The sequence below is a fragment of the Sesamum indicum genome, linkage group LG8, assembly GCF_000512975.1.
Source record: "Sesamum indicum cultivar Zhongzhi No. 13 linkage group LG8, S_indicum_v1.0, whole genome shotgun sequence".
Lineage (NCBI taxonomy): Eukaryota > Viridiplantae > Streptophyta > Magnoliopsida > Lamiales > Pedaliaceae > Sesamum > Sesamum indicum.
Genome location: NC_026152.1, coordinates 770,527 through 794,729, shown reverse-complemented (window position 1 = coordinate 794,729; position 24,203 = coordinate 770,527). Strand labels below are relative to the sequence as shown.

At 33.0% G+C, this 24,203-nt stretch overlaps 3 protein-coding genes across 3 annotated transcripts; 2 read left to right on the top strand and 1 right to left on the bottom strand.

The window, feature by feature from the left end:
• LOC105167552 (probable WRKY transcription factor 65) lies at positions 2,704-4,134 on the top strand. The gene is given in 4 exon segments (XM_011087325.2): positions 2,704-3,009; positions 3,200-3,355; positions 3,473-3,616; positions 3,618-4,134. Coding segments are annotated over 4 exon segments (873 nt in total). The 5' UTR covers positions 2,704-2,857; the 3' UTR covers positions 4,039-4,134.
• LOC105167346 (ras-related protein RABA1d-like) lies at positions 6,767-9,397 on the bottom strand. Its single transcript, XM_011087020.2, has 2 exons — positions 8,861-9,397; positions 6,767-7,424 (listed from the first exon to the last, which is right to left on the bottom strand). Exons 1-2 carry the CDS (start codon positions 9,079-9,081, stop codon positions 6,989-6,991), a joined length of 657 nt encoding a protein of 218 aa, XP_011085322.1. The 5' UTR covers positions 9,082-9,397; the 3' UTR covers positions 6,767-6,988.
• On the top strand, positions 10,259-10,827 carry LOC110012384. Its single transcript, XM_020695587.1, has 2 exons — positions 10,259-10,621; positions 10,704-10,827. Exons 1-2 carry the CDS (start codon positions 10,313-10,315, stop codon positions 10,731-10,733), a joined length of 339 nt encoding a protein of 112 aa, XP_020551246.1. The 5' UTR covers positions 10,259-10,312; the 3' UTR covers positions 10,734-10,827.

Below are 24,203 nucleotides of genomic sequence, written 5' to 3'. Positions count from 1 at the left end.
GTCATTGGTAATTATTAGGTAACCGTTGTTTCTGCGAATGTGGCTAAAGCATTCGTTATGGTTAAAAGTAATGGCAAAAAATATTATTCATGGTCATTTAAAATTAATTTGCATTGATTTTATCTAACCATAGTTAATAATTATTTATCGCAATTTTTAATTCATAACCATTAAAATTGTAGATAATAGTAATTTTTTTTTCTAGTGACTTCAATAGTTCTTTCGAAAATTGTAAATTTAAGTTCTTATAATATAATATCATTATTATTTTTTTCAAAAGTTGATGTAATAACATTGATACAAAGAAAAAAGTTTTTTCTTTAGACTGATTATTACATTTATAATTTTTGACCGAATAGGATATCTAAGTATTTCCATAAATATATATATTTAAAAAAGAAACACTAGCTTATCAATTCAAGAGTAAATATCGGAACGAAGCTGTCAGGAAATTTCTATTGATTAATTCAATAATTCGGACTTGCCAATAGAAAATGCTTTTTGACCATATGAACAAGAAAATCATTACGGCGGGGACAACAATATATTAAAAAGAGCACCTCGCAATAACATATTTATTGTGTCAGTCTGAATATGAGAGAAATAAAAACGAAAGTCAGAAGAAGACTAATATAATATCCAATTTCGTGTCAATCCCGCCACCAGCAACAACAAAAGAAAGAAATAGCAATATTAAAACCACGTTTTCTTGCTATCTAGAATATGTCGCATCCCATAATTAAGACATTGTGAGTTGTTAGTACCACGAATGTAAATATATATTTATTTTTATAACAATTTATTATTTATTTATCTCGTTTCAACGTACATATTCAATAATTAAATTATTTATGTACTAAATTAATTTTTAATTTTTAAATGTATATATATATTGAAGGATGTTATAAATTGCGTTCCGTAAGAAAATATATATATATATATATATCTTGCATTTGATGTATGTAGCCAAACAAGAGAAATTTTAGTTCGGACGTAATTTGGCTAAATCTAAATTAATTATGTCAACCACAATACATTTGTTATGTGATTTATGTACAATTTAAATAAAGTGATCAATCACATAACAAATGTAATTAATCCATGATTTATAATATACTTACTTTATAATTAATTTGACTCAACTAAATTTAATCCAAACAAAAATTTTCCACCAAACAATCCAATTGCGCGTTTTGCGTTGTTAATTTCTTGTTGGGTCGGCATTCACAACACGGAGCTGCGCATCGACTTCATCAGTTTATCCATTACTTGATTATAGTATTATTTGAAATTTATATTATTTTTAGCTTATTTGAAAGAGTATTCAATTATGAGACAAAATGTTGGTAGTTTACTAGGTGTTAATTAATCCTCTCTACTTCACTAATTCAACCTTAATTATAATTCAGACTAGTTTCATATGAAAGCTCTATTTTGTCTGCAAATGAAAAGAAATATATATTTGCATTAATTTTAATTAATTAAGGATCTTAAGTAAGAAGTAATTATAAAAAATGGTTATTTACTGAAACGCGACGACAAACCCAAAAACGATTTTGATTTGTGTAGTGCATGTGCTGCTACATTTGGAGTTTGGCTGCACCAGTAAATATGATTATCATCATGCTTATAATTATTAATTAGTAATTAACTCATGATCATGATGTAAGTATATATCGAGTGCAACATGAATTATGCCTGATCATGATGTAATTGTACATTAATTTAATCTAATCATGCATGATTCATCAGTTTTCCAAATAATTATGGTCGTGCTTGTGAAGTTCCAACTACTCTACGCTGCATTTGGATCGATTAATGATTTGGATTTCGATGTAGGATTTGGGAAAAATATTTTAAATCACCTAATATATTCGAAAATTACTTAAAATTCATTAATATTGAATAAAAATATAATTTAAAATTAAAATTAAAGAATTTGAATTCATGTATTAAATTTAGGATTATACAAATACGTTCAAAGAATTTGAAATTTATAATTGCAAATCCTTTCATCCAAATGCAATATTAATTAATTAATTTGAATTTTTTTATTATAAATTATTAATTGTATTTCATGTTATAGGTAATATTTCTCATATCAATTTATCTCTCTCTCTCTCTCTCTCTCTCTCTCTCTCTTTCTCTCTCTTGCTTAATTAGTATTAGCTGTTGGGCCACGTTTGATGCACGTATATAAAAAATTTAAAAGTATAAATAATTAAATACTACTTACTAAATTTTTGTGTAACTCAAAAAAAAAAAATGGGCAGTTGTGGAGAAAATAATTAGATCAATTAATGTGAGAATGATTGAAGGAAGAATAAATAAGTGTGAGATCAAACTAATTTTATTATGTATAATGACAAATGACAATAAAATATTGATGAACCCCACATATATTATAAAACCAAAAAAAAAAAAAAGGAAAAAAAAATTAAGAAAAGCCTCTTCATCAAGTGTTGATAAGGTTAAGGAGGGGATGGTAGAAATAGGATGGAAATGTCAATACAAAACTAGGAGGAATGACCTCATTCTATATATATAATCACATAATTAATTATTAATTAGAGTATAATATTTACAGCACGAAATGAATAATTAATTAATTCATTAGCGACCCTTTCACATTCACAATAAAAAAACAATCAACTCCAACATTTGCTTGCACGTCCTCTATAAACTCTACTATTACACATCTGTCAGTATTCGGACCCATACTAATTAATTAAGCTCCTCTCCCTCCCAATCCTTTCCTCCATTTCTCTTGTTCGAATCAACCCCTCTCTCTCTCTCTCTCTCACACAACACAGAGAGATCAGAGTAATTAGTGTACAAATTAAAGGCATACATAGGCATGAAGAAGAGAACATTAAACAGTAACCATTTTGTCATAAGCCAAGTATTAGAAGACTCAGCTGCTACTTTGCCTGAAGACGACGACACACATAATATTTCTCCATGTTCCAAACATACCAAGATTGCGTCTGCTTCCTCTTCCAAGAGAAGGTTTGAACGTATTCGTATTACTACGTAGTGTCTGTGTCTGTGGGTGTGGGTTTTGTCTAGTTTATGGCATAGATTATTGGAGGGTTTTATGAATCAATTTGCATGCACTAGGCGGGTTGGTTAATTGAAGGAATTATTACTCTACTAATTAAACAAGTAAATAAATGAATGGTGCTGTTTTATTACACAGTAGTAGGCGAGTTATAGAGAAGAGGGTGGTGTCGGTGCCGATCAACGACGTCGGAAGATCAAGGATGAAAGGTGATCAGATCAGTGCTCCGCCTTCTGATTCCTGGGCCTGGAGAAAATACGGCCAAAAGCCCATCAAAGGTTCCCCCTATCCCAGGTATATAATTATTGTTATTCTAATTCTACATCTCATCTCAATTGTTGGGATTGTTGGATATATGGAAGATGCTAACTGATAGGGTGAATTAATTAATTACTATATATAATCTTGCAGAGGTTATTACAGGTGCAGTAGCTCCAAAGGGTGTCCTGCAAGAAAACAAGTGGAAAGGAGTAGATTGGACCCTAACATGTTACTCGTCACATATTCTTGTGAACACAACCACCCTTGGCCGCCTTCTAGGAATCACAGCCACCGCGACTTCAGTCTCAGAAGATGAGGCAGAAGTACAAGATGAAGATGATGAAGGTGAAGAAGAAGAGAGAAAACCCATTTCCACTCATCATGAACTGATTTTTGAAGATAAATCTAGCAATATTGACGAGGAAGCGCCTGCGCCCCCGCCGCCTCTAATTAATGGTGGTGAATTTGGATGGTTTACAGATTTTGAGTACTCCACAATATCCTGCACCATGCTAGAGAGTCCAATTTTAGAGGAGGAGACAATAATTACGACAGACGACAATGATCAAATGGCTATGATTTTCACGAGGAGAGAAGAAGACGAGTCTCTCTTCGCTGATCTTGGTGAGTTGCCGGAGTGTTCAATGGTATTCCGCCGTGGGATGGCGCAAAGAGAGGTGGAGCAACGGCGGCATAGCTTCGCCACCACCGGCTGAGACCATGGGGCAGCCGGCCTGCTCCCACAATTTGTCTTCTACCTCTTAATTATTATGATGATCAATTATATATATATAAATATTAATTAATTCTGATCAGAGAGAGGAAATGAGTACTTTTCTCAACAAGATAACCTATAGTTTAAAAAATGAGTAGTTTCACATGCATGTTTATGTAATTTTACTCAGTGTTTTGAAAATTGAAGGGTAGTGGTTGGTTAGGGAGAAAAAGATGCGTACATTCAATTGGTTGGTTGATGTCATAATCTCATTGCAATTATTATCACTATGGCCCTCCGGTTCTAACGGCTATATATATATATAATCCATAACTCTTAATTATCTTATTTCAAAAATATTAATTAATAACAACTTGGGGAAATTAGATCCCAAGTCCCTGAATTAGATTACTTATTTATTACTTACGTTGCATTAATTATCTAAGTTTAATCCTTAATTATGTCTTGTTAAGGATAAAAAGTAACCTACAAAAAAAGTCATTATATATAAAGTAATATATATTGTTAAAGAAAAAAAAAAGGGAAAATTAAGGCAGCAGCATAAAGGGAGAATTAATTAAATAAAAAGAAAAGAAAAGAAAAGAAAAAGAAATGAGAAATAGAACAATGTGAATGAGACCGGATGGAATCATGGTGGGTAATTTAACTCAGAGGAAACTCACATATAACAACAATGCTGACCTTTTTGAGCAAATTAACAGTTGGCATGGATAGCACCTTCTCACATTTGTATTAGATATCATGCCATTCAATTTTTTATTTCAAATTTTGGGATTTAACAAATAACGCAATATAATTTATAATAAAAAATTTAATCCGACTTACTATATATATGAACACATTTTTTTCCATTCTGTAATTTGTCGCACATTATATTTGTCATGTAATTTCACCATTTTTTATTTAATTCCTAATGAAACGCTGACACTACTAAAAAAATACAGCATCAGCTGAATAGATTGAGAAACAAAAATTAATGAACATAAAAATTTCAGACACAAAGAATAGGCCCAAGACTCTAATAATGGCAGGGTAATATAAACACTCAAATACTAAAAAAATGTGATATTTTTTGGGTAAAAATTATAAACGAGTAAGTGCTTTTTATTTAAATTTAATTAAGTTGTTTATTTTATACATTAAAAGATGTCATACACAAACTACCCACCTTGGCATAGATGGTGTTTCCAAAATTAAAATAATAAAACAAAGACATTAACCAAGAACTGGAAATGGACAGCAAATGTGCAAGTTTTTGAGATTGTAAGGAAGCTAAAATTAGAAATAAATGGGGGTAGAGACGGTATCAAAAAGATGAAAAATTTAAATTGCCGCATTGGTCGTACTTAAAATTCAATTGATATTTAATAAAAGGTGCAGTAGGTAGTGGATGCGTTGATGAGGGTGAGGGTGTTCCCAACTGCCTTGCACTCTTGTAATTGGACCACAGCTCACTAAAAAGGAACATAAAGATTAATAATAATGATAATATAAATTAATTTTATTATTCATAATACATATATATATATGCAATAATTATGGTTTTTAATTATGTTAAATTTCATAAAAATATGAGAGTATATGTACAATCAAAGTATATTAGCTACCTTCCTTATCATGCAATTTTTTGAATTCTATATAATATATATAGATAAATTGTAAATTAGTCCTCAATTCTCAATTCTCAATGTGGAATGGGGAATTTGTAATATTCAATATTTAATTCACGCATGTCCTCGTGTAGTCTGGATTCTCCTTTGGCCAGCCTTCCACAAAATACCCATACTCAAATCTCGTTGTATGCATTAATAAGATCCTGACTCTGACACCGTTTACCACGTCTCGCAACTATTGCTAGAAAATCAATTTTGGTTTTTATTTGCCATTTTTAATATTTGGGTTAATTAACTTAAACATTCTCTAAATATTTGAAATTATACTTTTGTCCTAATAAAGTTCTCAAATTACACTTACACTCCCTTTGAAAATTCTCTATTTATACTTGACATTCTGTCCTTAGGTTTGAATGAAAATTTTATCTCTCATTTAACACTCCTTATAAGAATTTTCTACTTATAGAAGGAAAAAGTACAATGACATCAACCGTACTCCGTATATAGATTTACATTTATTCCTTTATAAGTATAAAAATATACATAGAAATGTTAAATGTATGGTAAAATTAAAATTTATATAGTTTCTTTTGTTAACATTAACATCTTTCATCCAAACCCTAAAGGAAAAGGATCATATTTTAAAAAGAGAATTTTATAAAGAGATGTAAGTATAATTTTAAATTTTTTTTGAAAAAATTATAATTTCGCAGTTTTAAAGGAGATCGCATGTAATTAACCCTTAATATCTTTGCAAAGCTCAATTGTACCAAGAATTACCGGATAACAACACCAAATTATTATTATATATTTTAAAAGAATTAACATCTTCAATAAATTAGTAAATACCATTGGACATCTTAGACATAATTATATCTGTTTTCCTTGTAGTCATCAACTCTGAATATTTGTGTTTTTCATTGATTATCTTCCCAAAATGATTATTTTTTGATATTTTCTATTTTTTTTAATTATTATGGAGTTGATACAGAGACAGTATTGCAGAGTTAATGCCTTTGCAACCCTAATACAGAAATAACTATCCTGCATGTGGGGGGGGGGGGGGGGGGGGGGGGGGCGAGAGAGAGAGAGAGATGCAACAAGCGAATGTGGTGTCTGATTCAGAACTTTGTGAATTTGTATTGCATCTACAAACTATTTCGAGTAAGATGAAAACAATACAAGTAAAAGAATGTCAGAAATAGAGTTGTCTATGCCTTCCAGTATCTCCAGAGGCAAAATTTTACACCACACAATGATCGAATAGACGCAGCGAACGCAAACAACTCCCCGGCGTCATATGAATGATTCAAGAACCTATGACGAGCAGCACCCGACTCTATTCATGGCTGATACATCTTTACCAACATCGATTTTCTCGCCCTTAGTTGGGACATTTGATGCGCCACCATCTTCACCCGTCTCCATGCTCTTTTTGCTCACGTTACGATATATCTGAGTGAGAACCTCTGAGAATGCACTGTCCACATTAATAGATTCAAGAGCCGAAGTTTCCATGAAGTAGAGGGATTCCCTCTCAGCAAACGATTTCCCATCCTCGGTTGAGACAGCCACCAGATGCCGAAGGTCAGACTTGTTGCCAATGAGCATGACGACAATGCTGGGATCGGTGTGATCCCTCAACTCACGCAACCATCTCTCAACGTTTTCAAATGTGGAATGCCTAGTGACATCGTAAACTAGTAAGGCACCAACAGCACCACGGTAGTAGGCACTGGTTATGGCACGGTACCTAGAGAACAAGATGATAACATAAATGTAAGATTTCAGTTATAAGGCAAAATGTATACTTATAAAGGAAAAATAACATGAAGAGAACACTGGTAAATACGGATTCAGATTCCATGGAATTTACTTAATTATGACAAATTTGACCATACAATAAACTTTATAGCAAATGAATCCATGTCAAACAGCATAAGTAAAACTGTGTGCTTTACGCCGGTGTGGTAATTATCACGGTCCAGTTACTTTCACCCATCACCTTCATCTCTCTGTTCTGATTTCAGCACCAATTTATGATGTGTGACATGTACAAGATGTAGTGACAATCAAAAACCATGTTTTCTTTCTAAAAGATAATGCAGAAATCAAGCATGTCATAGTTCTTCTTTGGTTCTGCTTCCTCCATTTCTTTATTTTCCATAGTAAACAAGTCTGAGATGAGACAAGGCTTGACTAATCACAACAACAATTCTGTTCACATTGATGACTACCTGAAACAGAAGAATAAATTTGGAGAATTCCACATGTGATCATTTTTTCTTGCAACAACCATGCAATCATCCTAAAAAATGGAAACCTGGAACATTTGTACATCAATTGCGCCACCTTCTATCCTATCATCAACATTAGATCTTGTATCACCACAGCAACATCTCAGAGAACAACTTCACAAAAGACCGCTTGGTCTCATGGAAACACCAAACCAGCTCAAGAAAAATTTGTCTCGAGAAAAGATCCAGTGTTTACAAAATCATATGAAAATCACACACCATTGTCCCCGCAATTTCAGCATTCCCTTATAATGCATCACTGATAAATTATCAAAATTCTGCCAGTATCAAAACTCAAGATGGCAATGCTGATTGCATCATTTTCAATGATTTCATAAGAATGAGTTCAATTAGGCAACTCAAGTCACAAAGAGTAAATTGCAAAACGGACTCAATGACCATAAGAGATGTCTTGACCGATATGGAGGCAAGACTAGGGGGGTGGTTAATCAGCCCACAAGACAAATTCAGTATTCTTAATCTGCCTCCGAAACACATCACAATAAGGCAATGTCACAATTGCATTCCCTCTACAAACTTTAAACAGTTGATCCGATCTACTATGAAACAGAGCAAGCATATTTAGATCAAAGCTGAAAACCTCATTGTTACATCACATACTCTTCAGATCTCTCCTAAGAAACCTCAATCCTCTACAACTCATAAAGAAACAGATCATTTCTCCAGAACCACCACACCACATCAAATTCCTATCAAGATAGAAACTTCACAACTTACACTGGACAAATGACAATAGGACTTGACAATTCTTGAACAAAGATCTCACACTAAAAAAATGCAACTCTTTGAAACAGACTAAGTAACAACAGAACATAAACAACCATAAAATCCAGAACCCAGATCAAGAAAAAGATTGATGACAAGAAATGACCTTTCTTGGCCAGCAGTGTCCCAAATCTGAGCCTTGATGACTTTACCATCAACGGGCAAGCTTCGGGTGGCAAACTCAACTCCAATTGTGGACTTGGATTCAAGGCTGAACTCATTCCGGGTGAATCTTGAAAGCAAGTTAGACTTGCCCACCCCTGAGTCCCCTATCAATACCAACTTGAAGAGGTAATCATAATCATCTTCTGGTCTGTACCCCGCCATCACTCTTCCCTAAAAATCTTTAACACTGCTACTGAGAATCTACTGGTTTGATCTCAGAGACAAGGAGGATCCAGTTAATGAACCCACTTAAAATAATAAAATAAAGAAAAAGGTAGTGGGACTTGGAGAAGCGTAATGGGGATGTTTAAACAGTAAGGAAACTTGTAAAGATGTTTGGCGTTCTCCTTTTACCGCTGTGGGTGTATGTGAAATTGTTTTCTTTTTTGACCCTTTCGGTTGAGTGGGTGGAAAGTGACTACTGCTTGCCAGACGGATTTGCGAGGACAACGAGCCAGGAGAAGAGGAAATGGTGGTCTGGTTTTAAACTTGACAGCCGGGAACGGAGAAACTGAAAATGGAGCTGTTAAGTTCATTAGTTGGGCTGTTATGTAAGCCCAAATGGCATACGAATTTGGCCCAACATTGCCTATTAAGAAAATTTTGTAATGATTAGGATAAAGATATCATGTTGGCTCTTATTGTTTACATCAGTTATTGTAATGATTGAGATCCATATATTTGGATGCATTGCAACCAACTAATAATTGAGGAAAAAGTTATTAATAGCTTTAATTACTCCCCATTAGTTATATATATGTTATTTAATTGAATATTTCAAATGATTGTCTTTCATTTCACATGAACCCCCTTAAAATTATGAAATAAACATTACATTATCGCGAAAAATACATTACAGACAAAATTAAATAACGTAAACGTCCCAAGTCTTCATTTGTTAGAGGTACTTTGCTAAACTTTTTATTTAATTTTTTTATAAATTCTAAGACCATTTTATTATAAAGTAATTGAAAAATAAAATGAATTTAGATATGAAGTGGACTATCAATTTATTCTTTTTGTGTTGATTGATATACATTCTACATTTCTACAATCTCAAATATTTGGGGACTGTGCCCATCAGAAAGGGTCTCCATTCTAGTCAAGAAATAAGACAAAAAAAAATCAAAGTCGGACGAAAATAACACATCTCCCTCCCAACTCATCAAACACATGAAGAAACCCTCTAATCATGCTACCCACGTCCATTCCATGATTGAAATATATACATCTATACATACATATGTGTGTTGTGTGTGTGTGTTGTCTCCTGTTTTGTCAAATACTCCACCACATCGACACAACCTTTAGACAGAACAGCAGCTTATAGCTAGTGTTATTACATTGGCATTATTTACTATTTTTGGGGTTTAATATCAATTATCAAAGTCCAATGATTCAAGAAATCATAATGCCCACCTCCGAAACTTCATCCTCATCATCAACTGATCACCATCTCACTTCACCAACATCAATCCAATTGGTGTCCAAATCTGTGTCCCGGAGGCTGCTCGCCAAGTTCTACGACGCCTCACAATTCGACTTTGATTACTCACAGAGTGGGCTGTGGTCTCCTCCTCTCCAGAGAAGCGTGTTTCTGACTTCTCCAGGAAAGATTTGCTCCGACAACGACATGGCCGCCAAGCTAAGAGAAGCTCTCCAAACCCATACGGCCAGAAGAAGATCCTGCTTCTCGTTTAACGTACGTACAAAACGAAAGAATTAGTTAATATATATTGCATTTCCAATGATTCATGCTTATTTGATTGTACATTGTCGTACAGGCTTGCTTGTGTTCACCAAAGAGATTTTGAAGGGCTGCAGCTAGCTACACTAGGAAATACTATACGTATAATTAATACTTGTTTGTTTTCTACATATAGAAGTGTATACGAGATGTACGTTTATGATCCTAATCAAATTAATTTTCTTGAATTTCCTCCTCACCTTCAAGTTCAGATTTCTTTTTTTCTGATTGTTGGTTTAAAGGCACGTACAATCTGGAGGAAGAAGGGATAAATGCAGTAAATTTAAGGACACCACAGCAATTTGTCATGTCTCGTCGCATATGCATGAACAACAAGTAAGACGACGACCACATAAAATGTATGTGTACCTCGATTGGTAATAGGTAGTTTAAACATGGTATATTTAACTCATTTTTCTCCAACATCTAGAGGTTAAATTCAGTCATTTATATAAGATTTAAGCTTAATTTGCATAGGTTAATTACGACATATATATATATATATATAAATGAGGAGTTATAAAATGCGGAATGCAGTGCAGAAGGAGCAGGAAAAGGAATAATATAAGCTGACATTGTCTTCTGAATTAGGCAGGCTGGCTGCACTGCATTCATCAGCAAAAGTCTGCCGGCTGTACGCTTTAAATTTGAATTACTGTCGATTTCTTGCTTGCGCCTGCCCTGCAAACTACGCCTGTCCATGAATCATTCTACTGACAAGAAATTTGGATTTCTTTTTTAAAAGTATTCTCCGCCCTAATACTGTTCTTGGGCATCATTTAAAGGCTGAAATACACTAATAGTCGATAATAATTAAATGAGAATTATCATTCAAAATGCATAATGCAATAGAAAAATGATACAGCAGTATTCAATTTTTTACACCATGTTCAATAATTAAAATATTTTTTAAAATCCTGTTTTATGTCTATACAAATAAAACTGGAACGCCTTAACAAGATGCTTATTTCAAGAATTGGGCTTTGTATCCAGCCCAATTAATATAAACTCCTCGTTAACGTGGGAGCAAGCCCAATTAGACTCTACATTATAAATGCGTTTACACTCAAAACTTGGCCCATTATAGGTAGTCCCAAGTATTAATAAGAGCAAAGATACCCAAAGGCCCAAAATTATTTTCTTAGGCTCCGTTTTATGTGTGTAATAGAATTAAAGTGGTATAAATGAATGAAAGACAAAATTTGAAATAGATTGTAATAGGAATATTGAATTAAGCATTGGAATAACCTGTGATAATTTTACCTTATATTTACTAGCATGTCGTTATATTAAAAAAAAAATATCGTGTGTGTGTGTGTGTGTGTGAGAGAGAGAGAGAGAGAGAGAGAGAGAGAAATAGGCATTATTTTGTATGGAAAAATAAGTGGCATAGACAGAGAGAAACAGTAGTAGTAATGCAGGTAGATAGGATGTATGTAACGTGAAATAGAATCAATGAATGGATGGACGGACAGAAGAAACACTTTGGGCAACCGCAAAGGAAATGTTGTCGGAGGGGAGACACCTAATCCGTGAACATGGTGGGTGGTCTATGGGCCGACTGTACATCCTCTCCCCCGGCAACATCACCTCTCTCACCCCCCTTTCATGCCGACATTTCAGCCCTTTTAAGATCAAACTTAATTACACTCTACCATTCTTCTTTATACTTTTATATATATATACACACACACACTATTACACCTATGTTTTCATATATCAATGTATAAAGGTATGGGAGTCCAGACTCTGAGATCACCACCTCTTGTAAGAGAAAAACAAATAATTCTTGATAAAAAATTAAAAAAAACTCAAGTTAGAGAAAGATATCATGAGAAATAATTAGGGTTAAATGCAATTTACTCCCCGTAATATAAAAAAATGAGCAAAAACTATCATGTAAAAAAAATAGTGAATAATTACCCCTTTGTATTTTAAAAAATGAAGTAAATTATTCTCTCTAATAACACTTTTGATAAGTGATAATTTGCTTCATTTTCCTAAACTCAAAGAATAATTTACTACCTTTTGTAATAGGATTTTTTTTTACTCATTTAGTATATCACATGGGAATAAATTGCATTTTTTACTAAAAATAACTATAAATATTTGAGTTCATTGAGTTTCCAGCACATAATGTTTAAAAAAATTCAGATATCTCGACCCTTTAAATAGTATATAAAGTTCGACACTATCCTTTAATGTTCAATAGCTCAAAGTTTCTATTTCAAATTTTATTATATCTTTTATTTAATTTAATATATACACTCTATATACTTAAAAAATAATGCCATTATTTTATTTTATTTTTTAAAAATATTTACATGGCGTATATATGAGTCCGTAATCACATTTTTGGCAATGCCAAATTACGACCTTTTTATGCAAAGATGAAATCGTCCCACCTCGTTTTTAGAGTATGCCATAACATGATTTGTATGAAATTCTGAATTTTTGGGAAATGGGAAACCATGAAAAATGAAATCAATAATTTTGGTACAAAATGCGAATCGCAAGTCGTTAAACATTTGGTTTTGATGCTGTGTGCATCGTATTCGATATGGAGTCGTTGACTTTCATTTAATTTTCGAATAATTTAAATAAATAAAATAAAAGCACATAAAGTTAAAAGGATAGCATGTCATGATGGGATGCATTTATATATATATATGTGTGTGTGTGTGTGTTTGTAAACTAGAGATGTGGTAGTTTGTGCCTGTCCACAATTTCATGCGCCCCTTTACTTATTCCTCCACTTGGATCATAGGCGAGCAAGACAAAACTACTTCTTCCCTATTATTATATTATGTTTTAATTAAAATATCTTTATATGTATTTTAATGTTGGAATTATCTTAGTAAGATCTTTGTAGACTTTTCTGACAATCTCTGAATTATTGACTAAGCTTCAAGGTTTAGTCCACAACTCATATCTCTGTAATCTAGCCTTTAAGGTTTATGAATGCTCTAATATGCACAAATCCATCATCATCCTTACATCATTTTAATATTTACTATATACCTAAAATTATTAAAGGATTACAATGTCAGGAGCTCCCCAATATGACTCTAACGATTATGTGTTTTGCAAATCTTATATTGAAAGATAAGTTGCTCTAATTTTTATTTTTATTATTTTCTTAACAACACATATAAATCTACGAATGATCTGACTCATTGAAATACAAAAAAAATAAAATAATTATTTATGGAGAGCACGAGTTTTAAATTATTTGGATAGAAACATGCCGAACATTAATCTTACGTTATCCGCAGTCCGCCTGCTAATGAAAAGAACATGTTTCATTAGTAATTAGGAACGTCAAGTTGAAGTTAGGTGCTTAATGACCCTATATTAATAAACATGCCAAGATCTATTATATATGAATATAAAACTAGCAACTCCAAAATTTGATCATTTCAGCACAATCCTGTTAACCATAGATTTCAAATTCATACTTATTGACCTTTTTTTTATGTATATATATATATATATATATATATATTTCGTTGTCTCACAAATCATGCCCATCTTTATTTATTAGACCATGAAATTAATTAATTTGTACAAGCTTTTGAACAGGTACTTAAAAGAATGGGCCGTTACAAGGTCAACTCATTAACAAGATTATTAGTATGCCAACAAAGAATAATTCATTATTAATCCCTATAATCATTATGGCTAATCCATATGGTCAAATAAAATCGATCCGAAAATTTAACTTTGACTACATATATTCAACATTCTCAATATTGGATGATCGCTGAGGAAGATGTAAACTTTTCTTTACAAGAAAATCGTAAAATCTACTCAAATGCACATCATAAATTGAAATCAACATGAATATGTAGTTTATGACGTTTGCATGAATCAAGTCTGACGATGTCCTGAAATAGTAATAAAATCATAATCAAGTACCATCAAAAGGAAAGAAACAGACAATTTCCCAAGTGATGATGGAAGAATGTCGAGATCGGCAGTTCTGCAACAAACTAAAACTAATTAATTGTAATAATAGGCATGATTTGAATTAGCAGTGGGTCGATGGCGATAAGGTGGGAATGGGCAATGGTTTGGACATGCATGCAGCAGCCCTTTGGAGATGAAGAAAAGAATCCAACACCCAACAAACATCAAAGGGAATGGATCGATATGGCTTTCAATTTCATCACTTTTTTTAATTTAACTTTTTTCTGATTGAATTCTTTGAACGGGACAGCAGACAATAAAACCTTTCTTCCATCACTTTTTTTTCCTGTTGCACACCATATTCCTTTTTTTTAAAAAAAAACTAAATAAAATTATATACTTAGTACCATTACATAACCAAAAAAAAAATTGTTAATTGTAAAAGTTTCGAACCTCAGCCTTAACAGACGAACAAACCTTCATTACGAAGGTTAGAATGTAAGAAATCACGATAATAGATCTTTATAATAAAACTCGACGTTGATGAGAGACTATACGCAATTATAATGACACGAATCATTAATAATTATATGTTATGTTGATACAAAATTTTTGTTTAATTTATTTGAAGCAGAAGTTGAGAGTAGTATTGGGGGCGGGTCCCATAGAAAATCATGAAATCAAGACTAGATTAAAAATCCAAATTCGGAAAGCAAACAGCTAAAGTACTGGACAGATGCATGTGACTGTGAAACCTCGAAAATGTTATAATACTCTGCAAATATTTTACGGATCCTAAAGGAGAAAAAGAAGAACAGTGAATAGTTGTGTTGGCGCCATTTGGTGGGACCTGTTGGTTTGACTTTACGATCAAACACTTCCCAGCTCTCGCACACTCCATCTCTTAATTTGTCAACAAAATGGGTTTTATTATTAATATGATTGTCAATTTGTTTTCAAGTAAATAAATCAATCAAAATCATATAATGAATTTTAATAAATGAAAATAATAATTATATTATAAAATCCAAACCTATAATTTGATGAGTTTTTCAATGAAACCAAACTGGATTGGACATGTGCAGACGGCTGAGTTTTGTCATTTCACTGAAATAGAGGTAGTTTTCAGGAGGTTATATTAAAAATAAAAAATGAAAAGGGAAGTGATGTATTCTGGTGGTGTGGCGATGAATGTATAGGGTCCACTAACCACAGTCAGTCTCAAGTCCCATAATCCAAATCTCAGTCTTAATTGTTGACGGTGGGTTCATGCTTTGAAATTGCAGGCCGGCGGCCTTTTTTTTTACCAAACTGCCTGCTCCCACCTTCCCCATCATCTTCAGACTCGTCCATCCATCTTTCTCCAAATTTTCCAATCCAAACATGACTCATTAAGTGCCATAAAGAAACGTACGTACCAAGCTACTGTTACTCGTATTAGACAGAAATAATTATACCGACACCTAAAACAGAAACTCAGTTTAGAATGTTGCACTATTCAACCGTCATGTTTTATATTAACAACATTTCTCTAAATCCTTCCTAGACCCATGCCCGAAAGAAACCTACCCATGTCAGATGATTATTATTTATTTTCTCCCCCCAAATTATACTGAAATTTGAACCAGTGTATTTAAAGCTATCCCGCACAAGCAACCCTAGAAAGGGCGGGCACTGTAATTTAGCTGGGTTGATTGGCTGTGATTTCCAACAAATTTTACTTGTCAAGTCATTTTACAAGATTGAAGTTCTAACACTTATTTTAATAGAAGTTGTTCGTATATTATAATAATAGTTATTCGTTAATTATATATATTTAATGTTAGAACTCATTTATTTTTTTTTTTAAAAAAAAAGTCAGAAATAGAAGAAAACTAATTAAAAAATTGACTCGGCCCAACTAACTTGAGCCTCAAGGTCCTCTCTCAAGTCGTCACGCGTTCCTATTCAAATTCAATGCCTCCAATACGTTTTTCTTCCAAACTAAACACCCTGTGTATAAATTAGACATCCACCTCTCCCCCTCCAATCTCACTCCCCATTAATTCCTTTCTCTCTCTCTCTAAACAACCATCTCTCTTATAATTTCTCTTTCCATAATTTTCTCTCCTCGTTGCTAGCTACGAATTTCCTACACAGATGGGTCGCAACACTCTAGTATTCATGGCCGCCCTCTTCTTCATTATGCTGTTTTCTACCTCCGCACATGGACGGAAGTTGTTGATGAACGTGCCACACGATAAGCTCCATCCATCTCTGGACGCCAGATTGTACCTAACTGCGCTGCCCAAGGGCAACGTCCCCTCATCCGCCCCCAGCAAGAAAGGCCACTCTGTCACCATTGACGAAAAGCTCGTCGCCCGCCACCTCTCCGCCATCGACCGGATTCTCCGCTCTGTTCCTAGCCCCGGCGCTGGCCACTAGCCTACACTACTCCCCGGCCCCTTTTTTCCTCTTTTTATTATACATTCAGATTTTATTTTTTTGTTCAATATATCTTCCTTCACAATTTTGGATTCTTTAGTTGATTAGAGAGGCTTTTAAATGAGTATAGGTAGGTTGATTAGAAATTTGTACACATGAAAGTGTATAGCAAGACGACAGCTATGTATACAATAGTCTCTTTTTTTTTTTTTCCTCTGGTTTAATGTAAACTCTGGTAATTTCATTCTTTCATTACAGACTAAAATGATCAATTACAGTTATAATTTTAATGATGTTATGTTAATTCCGGTCTCTGGGAGTCTGAATTGAGAGAGGGGGCGGTGCCAAAAGTAGGATTTCTATTTTTATTTGTTCTGGAATTCGGATCAACGCATGTATATACGGAATGCAATTTGTTTTTGTTTATCTGAAAATAGCATGGAAAGATTAAAAAGAAACGCGTTTTTGCGACTTTTTCCCATCTCCATGCTGTCGGTAGCTTTTGTAAAGTGCGACCTTAGTTCTAACTTTGAAGCATTCAGTGCATGTCCAGGGCCACTTCACCAATGGGATGACACCTGCTTTGCTTTGCTCCCGGAAGATGCTTTCAGAATCGCACTCCAGTTTCTGTGGGATTCATGATTTCTGTAATTTCTCAATCAACTCCGTCTTTAATTAAACGGGAGGAGGATTCTTGTGCCTTGCTTTAAACTCTATTAGTTTAGTCAGTAACAAAAAAGCCTAATCTGAGCCGTGAAATATAAGCTTCATACTTATGAGGTTATGGATTCAAATCCTATAAATATAAACATGTTCATAGGCATTAATAATGTTTTTTATAGTTCAAAAACTATTGAATACATTAATAATATAAATCAACGAGTATATTGAAACAAAATAAAGAATCAATAAACTATTATAAAAGTTTACATTCATGGGAGAACAAACTACTGTATATAATCAAAATTCGATTACAATGTAATGGACTAGATGATTCCCAGAAAAGGAAAATCAACTAGTTTATTTAAATAATTAAACATTCAATATAAGGAATATATAAATATATTTATATGTGGGATTGTTGACTAGGTCTCAATTAGCAAAAATAGATTCACATTCTCTTAACCTTTTCATTAGGGTTGTACATCACTGATCGGCCAATATTGAATGATAATAATATATATTAATTTGATGAAAAAAGAGCGGACAACGGATAAAATCAAAAAAAAAAGAAAGAAAGAAAAGAACGGACCAAAAATCGACTCAAAGTAGAGAAAGATCCACAAGGGATTGATTCTATATTTGAGGTGAAAAAAGATTAATGGTAAACATAGAAATGAATGATGCATGCAGTGGTTTATCACTATTATTATTCATCCATTTTCAATTGTCCATATTACATTTGCATAGTATTTTTTGCTTCAAAAATAATGATTGGAAGTTGTTTCATCACATCGTTACTTCAGTGATGTTCTCGGAAAATGAGAACTACATTCTTAAATTAGGTGGACATGTATCACAAGTGGACATTAATTGTCACCTCATATAACAATTGAAATCAATCAACCCTAGTTGTTAACATAGTAATATCACTCCGATCGCGACTTACGACTTCATTAATACTTGGCTCCACAGTTTACTTTAGCTTTATATGAGTTTAATTGTTTTATTATATTAAGATGTTTTGATAGAGAAGAGATATTGAGCTTATATAATGCTCAAACTTCTCAATTATGATACATTTGTCTACATTGTTAGTCTCCTAACAAGTAGCTTTGGACGGGCACATGACCTCATTCTCACAAACAACACAAAATATTATGGCTTGCGACTTAATTGGTTGCGTAACATATTATTCGTTTTGGCTTCAAATGAACCTCATATTAAGATGCAAGATGAAGTCGAACCAAACTAATCACATTTTTCTTAAGTGTACATCAATCACACGACAAGTATATTACACTTGCTATATAATTAATTGATTTAAGCTCAGTGTAATCGGTTTGGGCTAGCATTTCTCCATATTAATTACATGACCAATCCATTACCTGTTTTGGGGAATAATTTCACCCTGTGTTGGTTGTTAAGAATGTTGGCCCTTTGAGTAATATACCTCGTAGCGGTATGTGAAAGCATTAGGCGGTCTGCAAGAATTCTGGGCGTACCCAGTGCGTTTTTTCAACAACTGAAAACGTGAAGTTGGACCGCACGTGCTTGCGTATCTTAATTAATTATAAACATTGTTTTCCAGGAAATATCATTCACGTGCCTGCGGTACTAAAATCCAATCTCCCCATTCAACAATTCATTTAAATCTGTCCCAATTTGTTGAATTGGGAGCCTTTTTTCTTTGACTCTCTAACTCTGTACGTACCATAAAGAAGATATAGTAAGATATGCCATTGGAAAATACAGAAACAGACATCGGTTAGCGATTGTTAAATATTTTTTTCTATTTTATTTTATTCATACAATTCATATGGAAAATATTTTATTAAATATAAATAATATATATTATAATTTAACAATCTAAATTCAACAATCTCGCCTCAATTATTATAATTTATAGTCCAATTCTTTTGATCAAAGTAATCTATCGCTTTTTCTCTCCCCCAAACAAAAACTATGCTCTTGACGTTAGGCTTAATTTCAATCTTCATATAAAACCAAATGAAAAACAAACAATGTATAACAAATTAAGCTTATAAAACAATAAAATTAAAGGGGCAGCCCAAAGCAAATCATGAACCACAAATTCAATCAAGAAGTACTATACATCTACATTCTACCACCAGGACTATTATACCTATGCCTATTCGGAAATTCTAATCCAAATTCAATTTAATCGAACCTAAACTATATTTACAGGAAAATAACAAATATATCATACTTGTTTTCTAATTAATTTGGTTCGATTACAGCTGATTTGGTTAAGAATTTTCCATGCCCGAAAGGTTCATGTACAGCTTTTAATCCAGCAAAGCACCAATTAAGAGATCTGAGCTGGTATAATTTCATCCTCCACAGCAGATATGTGAAGCAACGTTAGGTGTGTTGTGGGCTCTATGGGTAGGAAAGCTGATGGAGGAACCAGGCGATGATAGTGTTCTCACCGTCGAGGCTGTAGAAGAAGAAGCAGCACCCCAAGATTTGGTTGCGGTCATGAGTATGATTGGTGTAAGAAAGCAGGAGGGCCGTAGTGCTCGTCGATTGCCAAATCTCATCATGCTAGTATAATTACGAATCACATAACGTGAATCTACAACAAAATGGAGAGGGTACGTATGCAATAATGGTGGTCTATCAATTTATATAATTCTAAAAGTAAAATTACTTTTTTGAATGATAGATTACAAACCTCACTTTGGATATCCTATATATATTTTTAATGTTTTATTTTATATATATATATATATATATTTGATCATCTTTTTGTATGCATGACATGTGTGTCTAATATATAATCTCTTAAATACATAAATTTTATATAAAAAGACGTGTAAAAATAAAATAAAAATCATACACTAATTAAATATAAACAATCTCTATTAGGCTCACAAGTGCATGTCCCAAAGCCACAAAAAGCCTTCACCCGTCCAATTATGAATTTGTACCCACACAAATTATCGATCATTAAATCACACATAATATTATCATAATGTATTAATTTGATTTATAATTTTATTTTGGTACAAATTCATATGAACGACACTGAATTTCCCCACCTAATACACATAAGTTTATCTCCTTTTCACGGGTCATTATGATAGACATCTGCTCCAACTTTCTTAAGCTTTTCTATTTATATGTGCTACTTTTCTAAAGGCTAAAGTTGGCACTTCCTTTTAATTATTGCCTTTTTAGTGGTGATTATCATCTTCTAGTTCTATGCATGCCTTTTGCTGTTTAAACAATTATTATTAATGTGCTATTATAAAAACCATATTTTAATTAACGAAGAAACATAAGGGTTGGTAAACGATTTTGACACCGTTCGATTCTCTTTTTCAATGAGGATTCAACATTATTATTTCCATTTAGGTACCTTCATTTTAATATAAATTTTATTAATTTTTTTTTTTACAATTATGTATCGATGATAAATAATGAATATATATACTTATTGTTGTAATTAATTATCATCAATTGATATTCATTATCGATGTTGGCAAACGTCTCACATTGGTTGTAGATGAGAAGTTTGAGCCGCTTGTAATCCCCAAAGTCTCTTCTGCGAGACATCTTTTCATAATAAAATTGTGAGGTTCATATAGAGTTAGAGCGGATAGTATGTTTGTTGTGCGTCGTCTATAAAAATGAGGCCATGTGCTCGTCCCAAATCCCTCGTTTTGGGGTTAATGATGTAGGAAATCGTCCAGCATTAATTGCAACGAGTAGCTTGAACGGCTTGTAGGCTCCAATACCTTCTTTTCCTAACGAGACGTTTTTTTAAAATAAAATCATAAAGCTCATATAAAATTAAAACGAATAGTATGCCACACAACAGGCTGGATATCATTCGAGTCTCAAAGGAGATCAATTATATATACTAGTAATTCAATCAAAAGACAAAGGAGTAGTAGCATAAAAGAGTGGCAGGGATGATCTTTACGTGCCGGCAAGGTAATACGAGAAATCAACTAGTACAGCTTGTCCCTGTGTAGGTAACTCTCCTGTCTGTTTCCTAAGGTGCCGAATTTGAACTTGTTGGTCTACTTTTCTCGTTTTTTGACTACCAACAACTCTCTTCGTGGCCTTTTTGTTCTTTTTATATATATATTTTTTCATTGACAATTAAACAATTTATCACAGCATAAATAAATCTAGGTGAGCTCAAATTTAGATTTAAAATAATAATAAAAAAAGTTAATACACATTGATAACATTAATTTAGTTTGATAGGGAAGGGCAACAAGAAGGGATTTAGTAACGAAAGATTTTCTATCGCCCTTCTGTAGAGAAAAAGTCGATCCATAGGAAAAAGAAAACCTCATATTATTGTAACAAATAGGTTGATGGGGAAAATAATACTCCCCATCTTAGAAATGATAAAATATATTGAAAAAATTGAGTATCTTGTCTTTTTTATCAATAAAATAAAGTATTTTTTTTTTTCGAATTCGATAAGATAAACAAAAGATTAGATAGGATATATATATAAATAGTAGGAAAAGAACAGAAAGAAAGGGGAATTGGAGGAATGCAGTTTACGTAGTTGAGAAATTGAGATGAAATATTTGACTGTCTCCAATACGTTTCTATACCATTTCCTTCTGCCACGGCCATGGTCACGGTCACGGTCACGATCACAATCACGGCCACATCCTAAACTCCAGTACGTATATATGGATCCAATGCAAATTGGTACGGTACAGATACATATGATCCAATGGAAACAATACAAATTGGTACGGTACAGATACATATGATCCAATGGAAACAGGCAAAGTTGTTCCTACATTAATTAAAATGTGAATGAATGGAGCAAAGTGGACTAAATTTGTGCCTAACACGTCAAAAATGACTGATTGCTGTTGTTGCCAGACACGTGCAGTCACCCATTTGACCTGACCTCGAATAAGTGTAATTAAAGTTGAGAAACGTTTGTGATAGATGAAGTTAGTGGTAGGTGAAAATTGAAACCCTGCCCAGACAGCTGTCAAATTTGAATAGGTTGTTCCCTTTCTGTTTTAGCAGTGAGCCCAATTGATTACCCCCTACCGCCTCACCAGATGCGACATTGACACCTTTTCTTGATGTAATTTTTTAGGTGATGTAATCACCAAATCTCAAGTACAACTAGCACACGTTGTCACATATCAACACATACTAATTACTGCCATCATGATCATCTTCTTACAACAACTTTAATTACCCTGCCATGGATTTTCCATTCAGCCCACAAACTTAAAAATCCGAGAGGGAGGGGATTCTGGATCCCAATTTTCGCATGGGCCAGAGCTGATTTAGTACAACAATTTTCTGTCAAGCCCAGTTTCTATTTCTATCCTCTGTAAACCAACAGATGTCCTAATATATAGTTTGGCCCATTTCCTGTTAATCAGCCACATATTTTTTCTTTCATTTTTGGACATCTGAATTTGACATCATCCTCGGTTTGTTGCAATGGAACCAATTACTTTGGGCCCACTAACACCAAGATCTAGTGGTGGTCATAGTGTGGTTTCGATTTTTTTAAATCTATTATCAAATCGAATTGTCATTGGCGATTTTATAAAATAATTTTTTAAATTGCTACTCTTAAATTCAAAATCAAATATGCGGTTTTGTGTTGTTGCGGGTGGTTTGGCGATTTAATATTTATAAATTAAATTATTCAATACTCAATTGAAATATAAAAAACTCGTTTGAACTCGATTTTTTAATATTAATAGATTAAAATTGAATAAAATTGATAAACTTTTGAATTTAATTCAATTAATTCAAAATTAATAAAATATACTTAAATTTAAATAATAATATGTTGGACTCGGTTGTTATCATTATCACCTCTATTTATATACGAACGGAGACCCCATAAATTTACCCAAGAGGTGATATCCGCATTCCCAGAATTGAACAACAGTTCATCATGAGATGATGTTTGTTGTCTGAATGTCCGCATGCGGTGTGTCCAAAGAATAGTCCATTTCCAGGAATAATACTCATGCTTTCTTCTACATATATACGACGGACACGTTTTGTCCCCAATTGCAAATATATCTATGCACACTGCACAAGCTTGCAAGAACACCATTAATTATGTTCATTTCAGTTTCAGAACAAATTAAACCCTCTATTATTATATAATTAAGTAGTGTTTTGGTTAGTACAATAATAGATTTAAATGAATTGGAATGTAGATTTTTATTTTTTTTTAGCATGCAATTCATTATAATATTCAATACATTCAAACTGAAAACATAATTTAAGACTTCGATAATTTATGTTTAAAAAAGACAAAAACTTAAAAAACTATTATACAAGTATAAGCATAACAATATTCGTAAAACTCAAATTTATATATATATATATATATATATATTATCGTAGAATATAGATTGCAATCTACCTATATATGTAAGGGTGTAAATTATATTTAGAATACAGATTTTAAGCTTCATTTCCTCTTTAATCAGCCGTCTCAAACAAGCCAAACACCACTTAAAGAAGTAGTACTATTATTACACCAACTCACACAAGA

Excerpts from the sequence above, each read along its gene's own strand:
- LOC105167346 (XM_011087020.2), bottom strand. The coding sequence starts at position 9,081 with ATGGCGGGGTACAGACCAGAAGATGATTATGATTACCTCTTCAAGTTG. Across the intron at positions 7,425-8,860 it reads GACACTGCTGGCCAAGAAAG|GTACCGTGCCATAACCAGTG; the intron begins GTCATTTCTTGT and ends CTTGTTCTCTAG.
- LOC110012384 (XM_020695587.1), top strand. The coding sequence starts at position 10,313 with ATGATTCAAGAAATCATAATGCCCACCTCCGAAACTTCATCCTCATCA. Across the intron at positions 10,622-10,703 it reads GATCCTGCTTCTCGTTTAAC|GCTTGCTTGTGTTCACCAAA; the intron begins GTACGTACAAAA and ends ATTGTCGTACAG.